At 51.4% G+C, this 19336-nt stretch overlaps 1 protein-coding gene across 13 annotated transcripts in view; it reads left to right on the top strand.

Annotated features, from left to right (window-relative positions):
• The window catches only part of LOC112835747 (janus kinase and microtubule-interacting protein 1), a 253704-nt gene that overhangs the window by 62049 nt on the left and 172319 nt on the right, over positions 1 to 19336 (top strand). For all 13 annotated transcript variants that reach the window (XR_012377838.1, XR_012377836.1, XR_012377839.1 and 10 more), the window contains exons 3-5: positions 4397 to 4891; positions 17081 to 17290; positions 18127 to 18246. Coding sequence is in view for 8 of the 13 variants with exons in the window: in XM_073891406.1 (XP_073747507.1) it covers positions 4397 to 4891; positions 17081 to 17290; positions 18127 to 18246 (825 nt within the window). In the remaining 5 variants the exon portion in view is untranslated. The remainder of the gene's footprint in view (positions 1 to 4396; positions 4892 to 17080; positions 17291 to 18126; positions 18247 to 19336) is intronic.

Consider the following 19336-nt stretch of genomic DNA (forward strand, 5'->3'; position numbering starts at 1 on the left):
CAGCCCATCAGTGTTGTCACTCGGGTGGTTTGAAGGCCAAGCAGGACGGGGCTCTGTGGTGTCTGTGGGCGAAGAGAAGGGGGTGGAGCTTGCTCCCCGGCAGCCTGAGTGGCCGAGGGTCTGGCCTGTTCTGGGCAGGGTGGGGGAGGTTATACCCAGGCCCTGAGGTGGTGTGCCTTCCAGCCCTGCCCGCAGCACCGGGAGCCTTGGGAGGGACTGCTGGGGAATTGTCGTAGGTGTCCGTCTTGTTGAGCGCACTGGGACTGGGCAGCAGCAGGGGGCCAGATGGGGTCCAGCTCCCAGGTGGGGAGGGGCTGGGGCCTGGGCCCTGACTCAGTCCCCTGCTCAGGACAGCGCCATGGGGAGCAGAGGTAGAGGCCAGGACCTGGAGGAGAGGAAGGTTGGACTCCTGGAGCTTGGGGACAGATGTGCCCCCTCCCATCCCCAGACACTCAGGGCCCCACGCCTGGGGCGGTCCCCCTCTGCCAACCTGTCCACGCTTTGTACAGCTCAGGAGGGATTCACCTGCTGGGATCCCTTGGGGCTGGCAGGCCCCACCCCGAAGTAGCAACAGCAGCTGTGGCCACCGGGAAGCAGAGGTCGTTCTGCCAGGGCTCCATCCCACCCCCACCACCTAACTCACCCTGAGGTCTCGGGGCAAGCCATGTGACCACCCGTGCCTCAATTTTCCCCTTTGTTACGTGGGGTCCTCTGACGTGCCTGCCTCCCTGAGTCATTTGAAGAATGAGACAGTCACACACGTGTGCTGCCTGTCACACACAGTCACCCGCCACTTGGCGGTGACATTTATTACGTGTCTACTCTGCAGGTCGTGCCAGGTGCCTTCGACGGCCTCCCGACCTTGGCAGTGACCTGTGAGGTCCGGGGGGGGGCTTTCTCCAGTTGATAGGTGAGCGAACTGAGGGTCAGAGAGGAGAGGTGACTCGCCCAGGTCAACTAGCTTGCCGGGGCCACCATCACAAAGCACCACAGACTTGGTGGCTTAAACAACAAGAAATTTATTCTGGAGGTTGGAAGTGGTAGATGAAGGTGTGGGCAAGTTGGCTTCTCCTGGGGTAACTCCCTCCTGGGCATGGAGATGGTCATCTTCTCCCCCGTGTTCTCACATGGCTGTCCCCATCTCTTCTTTTAAGGACACCGGTCATAATGGACCAGGGCCCACACAGATGACCTCATTTGACTTAATTACATCTTTTCAGATTTAATCTCCAAATGCAGTCACATTCTGTGGTCACGCGGGTTGGGACCTCCATTGGGAATTTGGGGGACACACCTCCACCCATAACAGCAGGTCTCAGCACAGGTGTAGGTGGCGGCACTGGGTTGGGAGCCAGGCCGCCTCCCTGCGGGGCACGCCCTGGCCGCCTGATTTCTCAGCCCAGCCACCCCCACGGCCCCTCGGGAGGGCTTTCCCCGTGTCGCTGCTTGGGGAATTTCTGTTCTCAGAGCAGTCAGCAATGTGCTTATGGGCTGGTAGGAAAAACAGAAATAGAAACTTTACAGTTGCATTTAAATGATATTTTTATATGATCTTATAAAATTGTAATTGATGCTGCAGTTAAAGTGTTGTCATTTCCCCAGAGGATCCTGTTGAACACCGTAGGACGAGGGGAAGTGCTAACTGTATCTGTTGATTCATTCATTCAGCAAGCCCCTGTGCCATCGCTCCGTGTTGCACGGGAAATATTAGGACACGGAGTAGGGGCAAGAGAGCCCAGGAAGGCTTCACAGAGGCCGTGTGGAGCCGGCTCCTGAGGCTTTTGCTGGCTAGTGAGCCAGGGAACGGTGCTTACATGGTCCCAAGTGTCCAGCAACACCCATGAGTTCCTGACTTGCCGAGGCCCGGGTCTGGGGTGGGCAGGGGCAGAGCTGGGGTGTTATTGGTTGGGAGGTGGCTGCCACAATCTGGGTGGTGGCAGGGAGTGGGAGAAGCGACCAGGCCTGGAAATGGGGAGCCAGCACTGACAGATCGGACGAGGAGTGGGGTGGCGGGGGGCAGGGGAGGCTGACTTCCCTGCTCCAGCCCAAGCTTCCCCACGCCAGCCGCCCTCCCCACCTCCCCCCCCCGGGGGTGGCCCCCCCCGTGTCGTTTTTCTTGCGTCTTCCTGCGCCAAGGGCTGAGGAGTGGCGGGTGTGGGCCCCTCCCTCCTGCTGTGCCTCTGGACTTGGGGAATAGCTTGGAGGCATCTGGCAGGTGAAGTGCCGGCCGCTTTTTAGACTTGCTTAGCTCGATGGAGTAAGGAGCAGGTGCTCTGTACACAGTGGGCCAACCCAGCCTTGCTCTGCTGGACTTGGGTTGTGGCCCCTGGGCTCGGCCCTCGGCTCCTCAGGGCAGAGCCGGTGGGACCCAGCGGGGCTTTTTCCCTTGACCTCGTCTTTTGTCAGCATCCCTGCCTTACACACGGTGTGGCCTGGCCGGTCTCAGCAGGCCCACCCTGCTCCCCTCCACATTCTTTCCTCCTTGTCCACATGTGAGCAAACTGCCCTTTATCCACTCATCTGCCTTTGGCTTTCCTCCGCCCGAGTCCTCATGGGTAGCTGCTGATGTCCCGTTTCAGAGTATGTAGTCAGAGTTCTTCAGAGAGGCACGGAACCACACCAACCAGTGTGTGTGTGTGTGTGTGTGTGTGTGTGTGTGTGTGTGTATGGATGGGGAAGGAGAAGGAGACAGAAATTTTTTTAAGAAGTTGGCTCACATGATTACGGAGGCTGACAAGTCTGAACTTTGCAGAGCAGGCAGCTGGACATTTCAGCAAGAGTTGATGTTGCAGTCACGAGTCTGAAGCAGTCTGGAGGCTGAATTCCTTTCTCATCCTGGAGCTCAGCCTTTTCTCTTGAGGCCATCAACAGCTTGGGTGAGGCCCAGCCTCGTTATGAAGGGTCAGCTCCTTTACTCAAGGTCTGCTGACTTAAATGTGAATCACATCTTTAAAAAAAATACCTTCACAGCAACATCTACATTGGTGTTTGGCCAAATGACCTGATCCCATGGCCCTGCCAAGTTGACCTGTGACACTAACTGTCTTGAGGCTCAGTATCCCACATCAGTGCAGGCTGGGGATGCGACCAGTCCCCTCCTTCCGACTCAGGTCCTTGTCAGCAATAACCAGGGAAATCAGAAGAGTGTGGCCTCCCAGAAAGGACAGTGCCAGAAACATTTAATGCCCTGCTGGGGCAATCATGTTCAGTATTTAAACTTCTGGTTCATTGGCACTCAATCCATTAGGAAAAGACTCCTACTTCCAGCCCTGGGAGAGGTAGACCCAGAACTGATGGGGTCCCCCATTTTATTTCTGTGGTTGAGCGTATTTGACACAAGGAGATGCTGATCTTGTGTCTGCCTAGGCTGGTTTTGCTTCTTTCTCTGCTGTTGTTAAGTGAGGGCTGATCAATACCCAGGCTCAGTGTGTAAAACTCCTCACCCAAAATTAACTTCAACATGTCTGGGGAAACCTGCCGCCTCCCACGGAAGTAGCTTGTCCTCGGTGCGATATAGTCGGTTTCTGTTTTCTGGAGACTGGTGTGATTTAGAAAGCGAATGGATTGGCAAGGGTTCCTGCCGAGTGTGTGTTTTGTGTGATCCTTGAAAAGGTTGAATAAAGCATTTTGGAGTGTTTTAAGAAAATACTCCTTTGGCACATTTTACAAAGCAATGTTTTAAGTTTTGCTGATTCGATAAATACACTCAGGCGGGGTTGGCAGCCTGGTATCTGCGGAGCCAGGCCCTGGGGCCAGGTGCCTGGGGGTGAGCGTGGCTCCGTCCCCTGCTGGCTCCTGCCCGCGGGCAGGTCGCCACTGCTACTTTCCAGCAAAACAGGTACCTCCCTCTCGAGGCTCCTAGGAGTTAAAGTGGGGGAACCGTGGGAGCCCTCAGCCTATGGAGGGGGCAGCTTAGTAAGGGTGGTTGCTCCCCGCATGCCCCTCTCTGCCCCCATCTTCTCATCCTCCCTAAGTCCCCAGTCCAGTGCGTAGGCCCTGGAAAGGTATTTCTGGAGTAAAATATGTTCCTCTTTGGTGAGAGATGATCTCTGCCTGTGTGTCTTGTGTTTTGCGATAGATAAATTGTGCTCTCTTGTGAATCTCCAAATTGGAAGAGATGTCAAAGTCTTGACTGTCCTCTCCAGCATCTTCAGATGTTTTTTCCACCTCTAGAGAAATTCTCAAGAAAATAGTAGGAAATATAGTAGGAAGGAAAAGAGGTGGGGTTGGTGAGGGTCAGGACTGTGGGGGTGGCATGAGGGGGAATTGGGGTGCAGGGACCTGGGGAGGGTCACAGGGGCCCTTGTGCACAAAGTGGCATGGGGAGGTGGCTGCTGGGTCTGGCTGGCTCCCCCAGCTCTGACCCTGACCACCTCTCCCGGGGCTCCGGCCACAGGTGGGCAAACTGCGCGAGCGGCTGCAGGAGGCCAAGCTGGAGCGGGAGCAGGAACAGCGGCGGCACACGGCCTACATCTCAGAGCTCAGGGCCAAGCTGCATGAGGAGAAGACCAAGGAGCTGCAGGCACTGCGCGAGGTGCTCATCCGGCAGCACGAGCAGGAGGCGGCGCGCACGGCCAAGATCAAGGAGGGCGAGCTGCAGCGGCTGCAGGCCACGCTGAATGTGCTGCGGGACGGCGCGGCCGACAAGGTCAAGACGGCGCTGCTGGCCGAGGCGCGAGAGGAGGCGCGCAGGACCTTTGATGGCGAGCGCCTACGGCTGCAGCAGGAAATCCTGGAGCTCAAGGCTGCACGCAAGCAGGCCGAGGAGGCGCTCAGCAACTGCATGCAGGCCGACAAGACCAAGGCGGCGGACCTGCGCGCTGCCTACCAGGCACACCAGGACGAGGTGCACCGCATCAAGCGTGAATGCGAGCGTGACATCCGCAGGCTGGTACGTGCTGCCTGCACCCCTTCCCAGCTGGCCTGCATGCACCCTTTTCTTCCCGCCCACATGCATCCTTTCCTCCCCCGCTTGCATGCATCCTTTCCTTCCCATAGGTGTGCAGTGAAAGCAAGAGTTTTGAGGACCCACTGCGCAACAGACGTGGTTCTATGCACGGGGCTTCTAGCAAAGCCCCTCCCCGTCCTAGTGGTGGTAAAGAGGCTTTGGGCAGTTAGAACTCTTCCTGCTAGGTGTCGGATCCTTGGTATTTCATGGAACAGCTCAGAAGCACAAGTTTCTCACCTGTAAAATGAGGTTAATAGATAAGGGGCAGGGTTATTGGAAGAAAGGACTGTGGAAGCTTATTGAAGTGCTGGGCATTTATTTATTCATTTCATTAATAAACCGGAGCACATTTATACCTCCAGGTAAGACGAGTACATAGGAATAGGCCAGCCATTCTGTTGCAACAACTGGGGAAAACCATAAATTGCCAATAATAGTATTTTTAAAGACTGGAGGGCTATGGAAGTTCTGAGGTCTAGAAGAGCTAAAATCTCAAAGGGAGGAAAGAGAGCCTGCCCAAGTGAGCCAACAGTTACCAGCCACCGTCTTCCCTGGGGGGCATTTGCTCATCCTGGGTGTGGGCTGGGGATTGGGCTTCCCCCAGCAAAGAGACTCCACCAGGGCTGAGAGAGGTGAGCAGGGCTTTTTGCCATCTCTCAGGGTCAACATGACAGATAGGAAACTAGAGGATCCCACACTTGGGGCCGGTTTGCATTCTAAAATATTCACTGAGTTCTGGGGTGATGTGGGAGGCCAGTGAGGCTGGGCAGAAAGGCAGAGCGAAATCTCCCAGAGCCATACCATGCTTAGGAAACAAAGCTGGCCAGCCGGAGGGGCTGCGACAGGCACCCCACCAGTCTGCCCTTCGGGATGACTGTCGGACTTGGAGCCTGTGCGCTGCAGAAGGTTGAAAAGGCAAGTAAGCTAAGCTTCTCAGACTAGAGTCAATGACAGCAACAATAGTGATATTTATAAGAGGTGCGTCTTGATTATGAGGACAAGGTTAGACTGAAAACTGTAAGGATGAACATAGGTACAACATCCAAACACTAAGCAAAAGAAAGCTGGTCTGACTGTATTCATGCCAAAGATCTTAAGGCAAGGAGTAAAACTAAAGAAAAGTAGGGACAATTCTTAATAATAAAGGGGTCAATTCTTAATAGCACTTAATAACAAAACTTCAAAACGTGCAAAAGAGAAACATCAAAATTAAAGGAGAAACAAATCCACAGTTATAGTTGGAGAATAGCACTCTGTCTCAGCAAGTGATAGAACGCATAGGTAATAGATGAACAAAGATACGTAAGATTTAAACAGTACAGTGAACTGACCGGAGCTATACTGACAGAATACAGTATTTTAGCAGCTGCAGATACGATTCTTTTCAAGGGGACATACACACTTTCTTTCAAAAATTGTGTTCTTTAGAATAAAACAGATTTTAGACAAAAAGGAAGAAAGAGTGAAAATCAAACTTCCAAGCTTCCATCTCGAGAAGAAAGAAAAAGAACAGCAAATTAATCTCTGAGAAAGCAGAATGAAGGGCCTTAAAGAGCAGGAATCACTGAAGTAAATCAGTAAAGAAAATCAACACATCAAAAGTTATTAGAATAGGTCAACTGATAAGCTCTGAGGAACACGGATGAAAGGACAAAGAGACAAATCCCCAGTATACAGACCGTAAAAGGGGCACTACCACAGCCCCTACAGAAACGAAAGAGACAGTACATGTACTTTGTGAACAGCATATCTAACTTGGATGAAGTGGGCAGATCTCTTGAACAAGTACAACTTAACCAGACTGACACTATAAGAAATAGAAAATGTGAGTAGTACTGTGGCTGTTCAAATTAAATCTGTAATTAATAGTTTTCCCACAATGAAAAGCCCAAGCCCAGAGGCTTCACAAGTAAATTCTTCTAAGTATTTAAGGAAGAAATAAAACTAATTACACAGACTCTTCCAGAAAAGAGAAATTGGGAACATATTCTAATTCATTTTATGAAGGCAGCATAACTCTGATCCCAAAACCAATGATACAAAAAGAAAAGAAAAAATGTAAATCGTCCTTTATAAACATAGACATGAGTACTAAATAAAATATTAACAAATAAAATCCAGCAATATATAGATTAGGGAGGATGTGGAGCAGTGGGAACATTCAGATGCTGCTGTTGGGATCGTCAAATGCTATGACCACTTTGGAAGATGATTTGGCAGTTTCTTAAAACAACAATTTATGCTGCCCAGCACTTCTACCCACCAGGGGTAGACCCAAGGGAAATGAAAACACGCGTTTACATACAGATGAGAACGTGATCACAGCAGTGCTATTTGTAATGGTAAAAACGTGGAAGCAAGCAACCCACATGTCTATCAGTTGGGGAATGGATAAAAGGTGCTATATTCATATAATGGACAGCTACTTGGCAGTAAGAAGGAGAGGAATACTGAGGGTGTAAACAGCACCCACCGTGATGAAATACTCTGTCAGGATGGCCCTCTGTAGAGCAAACAGAGTTGTTATTCCTTCCATTTAATATTTATTTGCCTGAGTTCCAGCACTAGCCTAGGCACCAGAGCATCAGAGAAAAATAAGATGTGGGCCTAGACAGCAGAGAGCTGACAGTCAACCAGGTGATGGAGCATGAACAGGTTATTATAGTGTGAGGAGGTCAGTTTGATGATAGGACCGTGCCAGCTCAAAAGGCAGCAAAGAAGAGCAGGTGGTGACTCTGGTACGTGAACCCAGGAGTCATTTCCACAGAGGAAGTGAGCTGGGTTTTGAAGGATGAATAGGAGTTTGTCTGGTGATGGGAGACCATTTCGTGCAGAGGGGGAAAACCCTGGAGGTAAGAAGGAGCACAGTGTGATCATTTTTCCTGTAAATTTAAAATAGCCATGGTGATGTTTGGTACTTGGATTCCCAGTAAAATATTAAATGAAAATACAGTGGAACCTGCCATTGTCAAGGATGAGAGACTTCATTTTCTTCCCTTTAACAAAAATTTTAAAATTATGAAATGTTTCTGGGGCGCCTGGCTGGCTCAGTCGGTTAATCATCCGACTCTTGATTTCGGCTCAGATCGTGATCTCAGGGTCATGGGATCGAGCCCCAGGTCGAGTTCTGTGCTGGGTGTGGAGACTGCTTTTCTCACTCTCTCCCTCTCTAAAAAAAAAATTATGAAATGTTTCGGACAAAAAGGATAGAGGAGATAATGAACCGTTATGTACCCATCACACATTTCATGAACAGAAACATCACAGGCACTATTGAAACCCCCTGCCCGCTCCAGGCTCCTGCCCCGAATTTGGAGTGCATGATTCCATTTCTTGTGCATGCAGCTCTAAAGGGTACACCATATTCCAATGACTTGTGGTCAAGGTCACATTGCCGAAGGATGGTCTCATGCCCTGGGGGACGTCCTCTGGCAGACCCCATCATAGCATACAGGGTTTGGGGGGCAGAATAATGATGGAAGGCATTTTGCTTGCATGCTATCTTTTCTCCTAATGGACTCTCAGGCGTGGGCACAATATCAAATGCCCTCCGCGTGGTTTAAAAACTGCCCTCTGTGGCGTCCTGTGGAGCACAAAAGGAGTCGGGCCAGGGATGTGGCTGTGGGGGTGGGGAGGACGGATGGCTGAGCAGCGGATGATGTTGCTGGGGCACAGGGACTTTGCCTGTTCTCCCTGTTGGGTTTCTGTACATAGACTTGTTTGCAGAAAGTGGTTCTTTACCCGCTGTCTCATTTTGTGGACTAGGAAGCCAGTCCAGGGAAAGTGACTTCACAAGCAGAGTCCCTGTGACCTGGCCTGGTCACTCACTCGTTGGCAGTACCAAGCTCCTCTGTGTGCCCGGTCCTGGCCTGGCCCGGATCCCACCATGCCTGTGACAAGCTCTAGCAGTGCAGGTGGCCAGGAAGGCAAGGGGCAGGACACTTCGATGACAGGCCCTTAGAATGTTTTCTGGTGGCAGGAACCTCTTTTTTTTTTTTTTTCTTTAAAAAGTTTTGGTCATTGGAGGACATGGTCATTCGTTCCCCACCCTCAATACCTGAAAGATTTTGAGATTCCAGAGGCTCCAAAGAGTAGAACTGTCACCTTCCTGGGGAGATAGTGAGTATCTCAGCATGGGGAATGTGTAAGTAGAGGCTGGGGGAGGGACCCTCTGTGGGAGACCCTGTCCAGCTGTCCAACTTGAGATCGGTCACCCGACTGGCCAGTTTGCATCTTACCAATCCAGCACTGGGAGCAGCAAGAGGAGATACACTGATTTTAAATTTCTAATTTATAGAAAATCTAAGCACATACTGATACTGAGTTCTCAGAAATAATCTCCGGCTCCTTTTCTCTTCATCTGTGTTTGTGTGTGGGGGTACATTATCACATCAGGGGAAGGCGAGCATTTGGAGAAGGTCTGCTCTGGGTGCAAACCCAGTCTTGTTCACCGGGTGAGCCCAATCAAGTTGCTTACCATCTCTGAACCTGTGGCGCCTCATCTACGAAACGGGACTAATCACATGCCTGCCCCAGGGTGATGAGAATCAAGTGAACTCCAGCTTATCACTTCTGTAACAGGAGGCCCGTAAACTATGTTCCTCTCTTGCAGGAGAAATTCGTATTGAAAGTAAATAAAATGGGGGAAGGGACTGCTTGAGCTTAATTTAAAATAAACCCAAGGATTTGATGTCTGTTTCCGTTTCAGCACTAAACAGGAATATCCTCAATTCAGGTGTTCTCGGCGTGTGTGTGGTTTTCCCTTAAAATGGACACTTGAAGAATAGAGGGACACGAACAAGTGTCCATTTCTCTGTTATCCTGCAGTTTGGAAAATGTCACTCCTCAGGCAGGCCTGTTGCTCATGGCAACGTGTTCGGAAGGTGGCCTGCACTTCATTTCTTCATCGGCTGGATCGGATTAGAAATGCAGGAAGGCCTTTGGACCCCTGCTTGCACATTTAACATACCTCATAAGAGAAGCAAATAAGAAAAGGCAGTTATGGTCCACATGGGGCAGTGACACCACTTTCTGGATTTGTTTCCTAGACCAGTTAGGCTTTGGCCTGGTTGCACATAACGGACGACCCCCCGCCCCCCGCCCCAGTCCACTGGGGCTTAACAGTTGGAAGTTTATTTCTCTCTCATGTACAAAGTCTGGAAAGGGTCGCCACAGGGCTCATGAGGGACTAGGGTACCTCCCAGCTTTGGCCTCAGAATGGGCTTTGGGATGTGGCTCTGGTCCTCATGGCCCCTCATCCCTGCTGAGTGCCAGCCATCACACTGTCATCCCAGGTTGGCAGTAGGAGGGCAGATGAAGAAGGGCGTGGTCTTCCCTGAAGTTCCATACACCTCCCCTTCTGGCACTTGGGCCAGCACTTACTCACTTAGCCTCACCTAGTTGCAGTGGGGACCAGGAAATGTCCTTCTGCTGAGTGCACAGTAGCCCTTAACAAATCCAAGTCTGGCCCTCTGTTAGTCTTCCAGGGCTGCCGTGACAAATTACTGCCAGCTCAGTAGCTTAAAACCAGAATGTATCCTCTCGTGGTGGTGGAGGCTGGAAGTCTGAAATCAAGGGGTCAGTAGGACTGTGCTCCCCTCCAGCTTCTGGGGGAGAGTCCTTTCTTGCCCCTTCCGGCTTCCGGTGGTGGCTGGGAATCCTTGGCTTGTGGCCGCTCCATTCCCAGCTCTGCTGCCACCCGGCCTTCTCCTCCCCTGTGTGTCTTTGGCCCCCTTCTCGCAGGGACCCCAGGACTACTCCATTGTCCATTTGTTCCAGGGCTCACCCTAATCTGGCGTGACCTCATCTTCACTTACTTACATCATCATCCCATCTGCGGAGACCCCTTTTCCAAATAAGATCACATTCTGACTTTTAGGGTGGACGTGAAATCTGGGTGAACCCTAGTCACTGATGACAGGGACCAAGGAGAGTGAGAACGGGTGTTGGGGTAGCAGCCTGGGCCTCATTTTTTGTTCCTTGAACTTTGGGGCAGAGTGGGGCTAACAGAGTTACTCGCACATTGGTGGGCATGTTGGGAGCTGACCAGATAAAGGTTTTCACTGGGACAAATGTCCTGGTGGATGTGGGACTGACGGGACAGTGTGGGCTCTGCAGAGGGGGCCCTCCGTTGGCATCACGGCTCTGCTGCTCTCGAGAGCCTGGGCACATGCATCGCTCTGGGCCTCCGCTGGCTGTAAGGGGGTGAATGCCATCTACTGTGAGGGTCTTCCAAAGACCCCGAGAGAGCGTGTCTCGTCAGTACACACATAGTACTGAGCTCACACTGGCGTATGAGAAGGAAGGAACAGCCATCTCCCAGTTGGTGTGCTTTCCCAAACTGTGTCAGGCTCTTTTGGTTGCAAGTGACAGAAATTCCACCTGGAACCAGCTTGCACCGTCATCTGTCAGCCTCTGTAACTGAAGGAGTGGGATGAGCTCCGGGCACAGCTCCGGAGGCGCTCACGCCCTCCAGGGTCCAGGTCTGGCAGGCTCTGCTCGGCCTCCTGCTGCGTCATTCTCAGCCGTCTGGGCTCTCACATCGCGCTGTGCCGGACCCCCGTCCTCACACACACAGCCCAGAGAAAATCTCCTTTTTGGCTCCGAATAAGGAGGAACAAAAGGGTCCTAGCTATGTTGTCTCCAGGCTGTTGGCTCTGATTGCATCACGAATCCGTCCCCAACCAATTACCGTCAGGGGGCGGGGCATGTGGGTGGTGTGAGCCAATCAGGACCTGCCCTGGAAACTGGAATGGCTTCGGTCCCACCCCTCTCCTAAAGCCTATGCTGAGACCAGGAGCTAGGAGAAGGAATGGCTTCACACTCGGGTGTTGCAGGTCGGGGAATCTCAACAGCAGAGATTCATGGCCTCGTCAGGGTCCTGGGGGCAGGGGTTAGGGTGGCTAAGAACTCAGCCTGGGAATCGACAGGAAGTCGACAGATCGAGAGCCTGCCATTGGCTGTGTGAGCTTGGCGAGTCTCCTACCCTTGGGGACCTCCAGACTCTGGCTGGGGAAATAGAACAGCTTAGCAGATGTGGACTCCAGAAGCCATTCTGCATTGTCCATTTGTTCCTGGAAGTCATATCTGCTGGTGGCGACTGTTTTCTAGGAACCTCTCCTGTGGTGATGGGTGTAAGCCCTCTGCTCATTACCTGGGGTAAGTGGGGAATTGGCACTTTTCTAGGCGCAGAATTTGGGATTCCAGAATTGTCTTGCTTGCCATGCTGTTGCTTTGTGTGGGAGGAGCTAGTGTAATGCATGGTGAGGGCTTCATTTCTGGGCTCCAGTGCAAAGCAAGAAGTGTGTGGCCTGGATGCTGCGGGCGATCCTATGTATTAACTTGCACCCCCCCACCCCCACTGATTCCTGCACTTTATTTTTTTCTGCCGGCAGTAATCACTCTCCGATCTACTGTAGTGTTGACTTATTTATTATGTTTATTGGCTACCTCCCCCTCTAGAATGGAAGCTCTGAGGGCAGGGACTCTGGCCTGTTTTGCTCACAGAGGTTTCCCAGTACCCATTGATGGCACCTGGCTCAGTATTTGTTGCATTAATGAAAGCAGGTGAGTGGTTTACATTAATGAACTACTTTCACATACTTCTTACTGCTTCTGGACTGGCATCAGCGGTGGGGACAATGTCTTCTGCATCCTTAAGGATTCTTCCCTACAGCCTGGATGTGCTTCTCCCCATGCAGAGGGGATTTGGCCCAGGCGGGGAGCTCCTGGTGGGTCGCCACCAGGGGGAGCCATGGGCACGTTCTGCAGCTGCTTCAGGAACGCACCTGGCAGGCCCTGGGCTGGATCCAGGAGATGGTCACACGGGGCTGGGGAATGGGGGAAGGGGGGCACACTTTTTACTCTCCAAGAAAGGTGACTCAGAGAGTTTTCCAGAACTGAAGGACTCTGCTTGAACACCTCCCAGTATTTGAGGGTACCAATTACACCTTCTATTATATTTGATTAGTGTTTAACGGTCTGCTGTTTTAAATAAGATAGCCTTATGTTCACCGGGAGCTAACATAGATTAGTGGTGGCAGCCAACACTGAACGCAGCTTATAGTATGCCAGGAATCTGCACTAAAATATAAATCTCCACAACTGGACAGGATAGGTTCTAGAATGGTCTCCGTGTCCCCACTTTACAGAGGCTGAGGCTGGGTCTGACAGGTGGCCCCGCCTGTGTGTCAGAAGGTCACACAGTGTGTGTCTGGGGTGGGGGGGCGTTTGAGCCTGCTTTCGTCTGCTGCCCAGGCTTTTAACCAGTATTTTTCGTCATGGCGGTCATCGTCTGGATTCGAGGTGCATGATTCACAAGGAAGAGGGTGTAGATCACAATCAGCTTTAATTCATCACCCCGAGTGTGCTGAGTGGGAAGGGCATTTGTATTCCTCTCCTGTGACTTTCTTTTTTTCCCCCCCCCAATTTGGTCTTTTTTAAAAAATTATTATGTTATGTTAGTCACCATACAATACATCATTAGTTTTTGATGTGGTGATCCATGATCCATTGTTTTCGTATAACACCCAGTGCTCCATGCAGTACGTGCCCTCCTTAATACCCATCACCAGGCTAACCCATCCCCCACTCCCCTCCCCTCTAGAACCCTGTTTGTTTCTCAGAGTCCATAGTCTCTCATGGTTCATCTCTCCCTCCGATTCCCCCCCTTCATTTTTCCCTTCCTTCTCCTAGTATCTCCCTGCTATTCTTTATGCTCCACAAATAAGTGAAACCATATGATAATTGACTTTCTCTGCTTGACTTACTTCACTTAGCATAATCTCCTCCAGTCCCATCCATGTGGATGTAAAAGTTGGGTATTCCTCCTTTCTGATGGCTGAGTAATATTCCATTGTATATATGGACCACATCTTCTTTGCAAATGACACTACAGATAAAGGGCTGGTATCCAAGATCTATAAAGAACTTCTCAAACTCAACACCCAAAAAACAAATAATCAAGTCAAAAAGTGGGCAGAAGACATGAAAAGACACTTCTCTGAAGAAGACATACAAATGGCTAACAGACACATGAAAAAATGTTCATCATCATTAGCCATCAGGGAAATTCAAATCAAAACCACATTGAGATACCACCTTACACCAGTTAGAATGGCAAAAATGCACAGGGAAAGAAACAACAAATGTTGGAGAGGTTGTGGAGAAAGGGGAACCTCTTACACTGTTGGTGGGAATGCAAGTTGGTACAGCCACTCTGGGAAAACAGTGTGGAGGTTCCTCAAAAAATTAAAAATAGAGCTACCCTATGACCCAGCAATTGCACTCCTGGGTATTTACCCCAAAGACACAGACGTAGTGAAAAGAAGGGCCATCTGCACCCCAATGTTCATAGCAGCAATGTCCACAATAGCCAAACTGTGGAAAGAGCCGAGATGCCCCTCAACAGATGAATGGATAAAGAAGATGTGGTCCCGTGACTTTCTTAACACATGACCACAAACTTTGTGGCTTAAAACTACAGAAGTGGATTCTTGCACAGTCCAGAGGCCAGAAGTCAGAAATCAAGATGTGGGTAGGGCCGTGCCCCTCTGGAGGCTCTGGGCGGGGAGGCTCCTTCCCTCCTCTCCCAGCTCCTGGGGCTCCTGGTGCTGCACCCCTCTATCGTCCCTCTTCACCTGACCTCCTCCCTGTGGCTTCTCTTCTCTGTCCCTGGCCTCTCTTCTTACAATGGCACTCGTCGGTGGATTTAGGACGTACCCAGTTAATCCAGGACGATCTCCTCATTTTACTATCTTTAACTTAATGATGTCTGCAAAGACCCTTTCCCCAAATGAGGTCACATTCACAGGAATCTGAGGTGAGGATGTGGGCATGTCTTTTTAGGGACCACAGTTCAGACATCTACGGTATTCATTCATTTTCTCAATGTCTAAGTATGTAAAGGAGACAAAGTCTAGGAAGAACAGGTGCTACTGTTTGTGGACACCTACTATGTGCCATTGGACAACTCTCATCAGAGCTAGCGTCTATTGAATGCCTGCCCCATGCCGGTTGCTTTCCATGTGGTAACATGTTTAATTCTCAAAACATCCCTAGTATTTATGTGCTGTTCTTATCCCCATTTCACAGATGAGAACACTGAGGTGCAGGAGGAAATCAGGGAACATGACCCAGGTGATGGGGCCGGGAAGTGGTGGGGTCAAGGCCCAGTGGCCCAGTTCCCCACCAGCCTGCTTGTCTCTGCTCCCCTTTTGAGTGGATATTCCTATGACCTCTTTTCTATGTGCAGAAGCTGAGGTGTAGAGAGGTTATGTGGCTTGGCCAAGGTCACACAGCTTGCCAACGGGTCTTAGTGCCCGGTCCATAATTTCTTGCCCTGGACACTGTGCTTGCTTTTTCCACTGTGCCAAGTTGTTGATCTCATCTGGCTGTAACTTGTAGGCTGGGTGATCAAAGCACTAGAGTGTTACATTGCTTCCATCCTTCCGTGCATGCCCCCCCGCCCCCAGATATGTATTAAGTAGCACCGCAGATAGCATATCCTGCAGACTTTATCTATAGGGGATTTCGTCAAAATCGGCCTTACTAAAGCATTGGTGTTCTTTTCAGAACTTTTTGTGTGCCTTAGGTCAAGTAGTAGCATTTATTCCTAAATCCCATGATGATAGAGTCATCCCTGTAGCTGAAACTCTTGTGGTTTTTGTCAATGAATGAAACCCCAGTGCTCGGGAACTTCTCCCTGTTAAAGCCTGCCTCAGTTTCCCAGGGCTGCTGTAAGGAAGGACCACGGACAGGGTGGCTGAGGCAACGGGAATTTATTGGCTTGTAGTTTTGGAGGCAGGAGGTCTGAGATCCGGGTGGCACGGGGCTGTGCTCTCTGAAGGCGCAGGGAGGAGCCGGGCTTGTTGCTTCTGGCTACTGGGGCTGCAGATAGTCCATGACGTTCCCGGGCTCCTGGGTCCACCCCTGCGGCCCCTGCCCTCCATCTCCACCCAGCCTTCTTCCTGTGTGTCTGTGTGTCTGCTCCTCTCTTCTAAGGACGCGGTCATAAGGGCCCGCCCTGCTCCAGGGTGACCTTCTCCTAACTGATTATATCTGCAACTATCCTTTCTCAAATGACATCATGTTCTCAGGTTCTAGGAAGGACATGGATTTGGGGGGTGCAAACCCTAGTACAGCACCCTTACTGGGGCAGTTTCCCAGCTTTCGGCTTTGTGTGTGGAATCAGTGCAAGTCTATGGCCCAGGGCCAAAGCTTTCTCTTCTGTAAGCTTCTTTCTGCTTGGTGTCCTCTGGAGAACACGGGACAAGAGCAGGCTGGGCGAACCGGGGCTTACTTGAAGGTTTGCATGTGGAGAGGCTGAGGTCCTTTAGAGACCCCAGCATAGATGTCGAGTAACCAGTTCGTTCTATGAATCTGGTGCTCTGCAAGAAGTCAGGGCCTGGGGAATACGTTGGGGTGTCAGCAGCAGATGGGGGCAGTTAATACTGTGGATGAGGACATGGCTGCCTGGGGAAAGGGTACAGACTGGGGAGAGGGCCAGGCCTTGGAAACTCCAGACTTTGATGGCAGCCAGAGCAAGGTGAGTCTGTAAAGATAGAAGCCAAGCTCTCATGGCAGAGGGCTGGAGGTGGGTGGGGGGAGAGGTTCATGGGCCAGATGCTGGTGAGAAGGATGGAGGGCAGAAAGTTGTCCTGTGGGTTTGAGGGGCCAGGGGAGCATTGAAGACCTTAGCAGGAGCTATTTTGGTGGAGGGATGGGAGCTGTGACCAGACAGGAGAGGCTTGGGGAGTGAGTGGGAGACGAGACCCACCAACTCTGTGAAGAAGCTGAGCTGCGGGGGATGAGGTAGCTGGAGGGGGCTGGGGGGGGGTCAGGATTTTATTTTCTTTCATTAAGATGAGAGAGACATGATCATAGATATCTTTCACCGGTAAGTGTCTAGTTGGCCATATAGATCACTGAACCCATAGCGTCTCTGCTCCTTTGTGCTCAGGGGAGCAGGGCCTGGGCCGTGGGCTGTGGTCTCTCCATGTCCTGAGTTTTCTGAGTTCAGCTGACCCAAGTCCATGGTCCTGCTTAACCGTTTCCTGGGCCTCAGGCCAACGAGGGAGAGATTTCCCTGGTTGCGAGCCCCTAGACTGATGGCTTATTCTGTCTCTTTTGCAGATGGATGAGATCAGAGGAAAGGACCGTGTGATTCTGGCCTTGGAGAAGGAACTTGGGGTTCAGACAGGTCAGACCCAGAAGCTGCTTCTTCAGAAGGAGGCTTTGGATGAGCAGTTGGTTCAGGTCAAAGAGGCAGAACGGTACCACAGTAGCCCAAAGAGAGAGCTCCCGCCTGGGATAGGGGACATGGCAGAGCTCATGGGCGTCCAGGTGAGGCGGACGGCGGCAGGTGCAAGCGCCGGGGCCTGTCCTTCTTTCTATGGGTCATTCTTCTGGTTACCTTGCCTGCCGCCACCTCACACCCTTCCTCCCTCCCATCCGTCCATCTGTCCTGCCCTCCCCCGCTCCCTAAACGAGCTGACATTCATGATGTGCCAGGCCCAGGCCTGGGGATGTAGAGGTGAGCATCCAACTGCCTGTGCCCCCAGCCGTCTTGAGCTCGGTGGACAAGCAGGAAATGACATCTGGGCCGCGTGCGCGATAGGAGCATAGGAAGGGGGCCCAGTCTTGAAGTCGGAGTCCTGGTAGGGGCTTAGCCAGCAGGAAAGGGCTTTGGGGGCAATGGCTTGGTGCTTAATGTGCACAGAGGAGGCTGAAGCAGCATGCACTCATTCGCTCATTCAATCACCACATATCTGAATGTCTGTCATGCATGCTCTGTGCAGATCCCATATGGGGTGCTGGCATTTCGGTGGTCAGCAAGATTGGCCCAGTGGGTTTGAGGAGTGTCCTAGCATGGCCATGATGGGCCTTTGTGAGAGAGGCCCAGTGGACAGGGGCTCAGACGTGACGGTCCCCAGAGACCACATTTGGCTGTTCGGGAGCCATTGGAGGGCCTTGTGGCCTTGTCACTTGGAGGTGAAGTCTTCCTGTGAGTCCCTGGTGGGACCTGGGGTGCCGGTCTGTGTGGCTCAACTTCAGGGAGCCCCACCTGGCGTTGGGCGTCCCAGTGAGGAGCTCTTGGTCACATCCCATGGGTTTTCTGAGAGTGCTTGGAGTCCTGTAAGCTTCTTCAAGGCACATCTGTATCTTGACGTTTTTCTTAGGATCAGCATATGGACGAGAGAGATGTGCGGCGATTCCAGCTAAAAATTGCCGAGCTGAACTCGGTGATACGGAAGCTGGAGGACAGAAATACCCTTCTGGCAGACGAGAGGAGCGAACTGGTAATCAGCCCCCTGAGGCACAGACGGTGCGCTTGTAGCGCAAGAGGAAGTCGCCCCGGGGCCACGAAGCCTGCCTTGAACACATAGTGTGGAGGCCTTCTGGTTTTCTTTACTCTCTTCCTCACTAATCTCTGATTAAAAATCTAGCACACGCTCACTGAAGAACGCTGAGACTGCCCTTTGTTTTATCCGGAGCAAACAGTTGGAGGGAGATTTGGGGAGTGTGGACAGGCTGTTCACTACAGTGTTGTTCATGCTAGCGACCAAAACCGACCCGAAACAAAACAAAAGCCCAGCTGTTCAATACTCCAGTACTGGGAAACACAGTTACAGACCCTTTATGCAGTGCATTCTGTGCCATCATTAAGAATGGTGATACAGGCCCTATTTATTTGCCATGGAAATGGGCTCACGGTAAATTAAATGATAAGCAGTTTCTAGAACGAAAATCCGTTGTCATCGTGCTGCGTATCGGACGTTGTTTTAGGTGGTGTGGTTATGGATCACGTTTATTTTTTGCATCTCTGTTTACTTTCTTCTGCATAAAAGTTCACGGATTTCTAATTTTAAAATAACGAACAGGGACTTTGGGTTAAAAACATAAATCTGTAGTAAAAAGAGCAGTTTATTGAATACGCGTAAATTTGCTGGATGAACAGCCAAATGGATTTTTATGAAGTGGGAGTCGGTACATAAACTTCTTGCCAAACGCCTCATCATATTCCTGTTGATTCTAAATTTTATTATGTTGTGCCATCCTTCGACCCAGCCCCAGCCCCAAGAGGGGCTTCCCTGATGCCGATCAGACTAGAAGGATACCCCGCCTGTTGTTGAGACCCAGGGAGCGCCTCTCCAGGGCTGATGCCCACCCTACTTATCTTTGTACCCCCAGCACGGAGTCTGGCAATGAGTGGCGCCCAGGCCTTCCCTGTTGCCTGCAGAAGGCAGAGCTTTCTGCTAGGTCTGCACTTTGGGGGAGAATGGTGGCCAGGAGCAGCTAGGTCACTGGATTGACTTTTATGCCCGTGACTCCTGACCCCTGTGGGTTATGCCCAGAGGTGGAGGAAGTGCAGACGAGTGGAGGCGGGGG

Source organism: Callorhinus ursinus, unplaced genomic scaffold, assembly GCF_003265705.2.
Source record: "Callorhinus ursinus isolate GAN/ISIS: 27379988/994484 unplaced genomic scaffold, GSC_fseal_2.0 scaffold4, whole genome shotgun sequence".
In the NCBI taxonomy this organism is placed as follows: domain Eukaryota; kingdom Metazoa; phylum Chordata; class Mammalia; order Carnivora; family Otariidae; genus Callorhinus; species Callorhinus ursinus.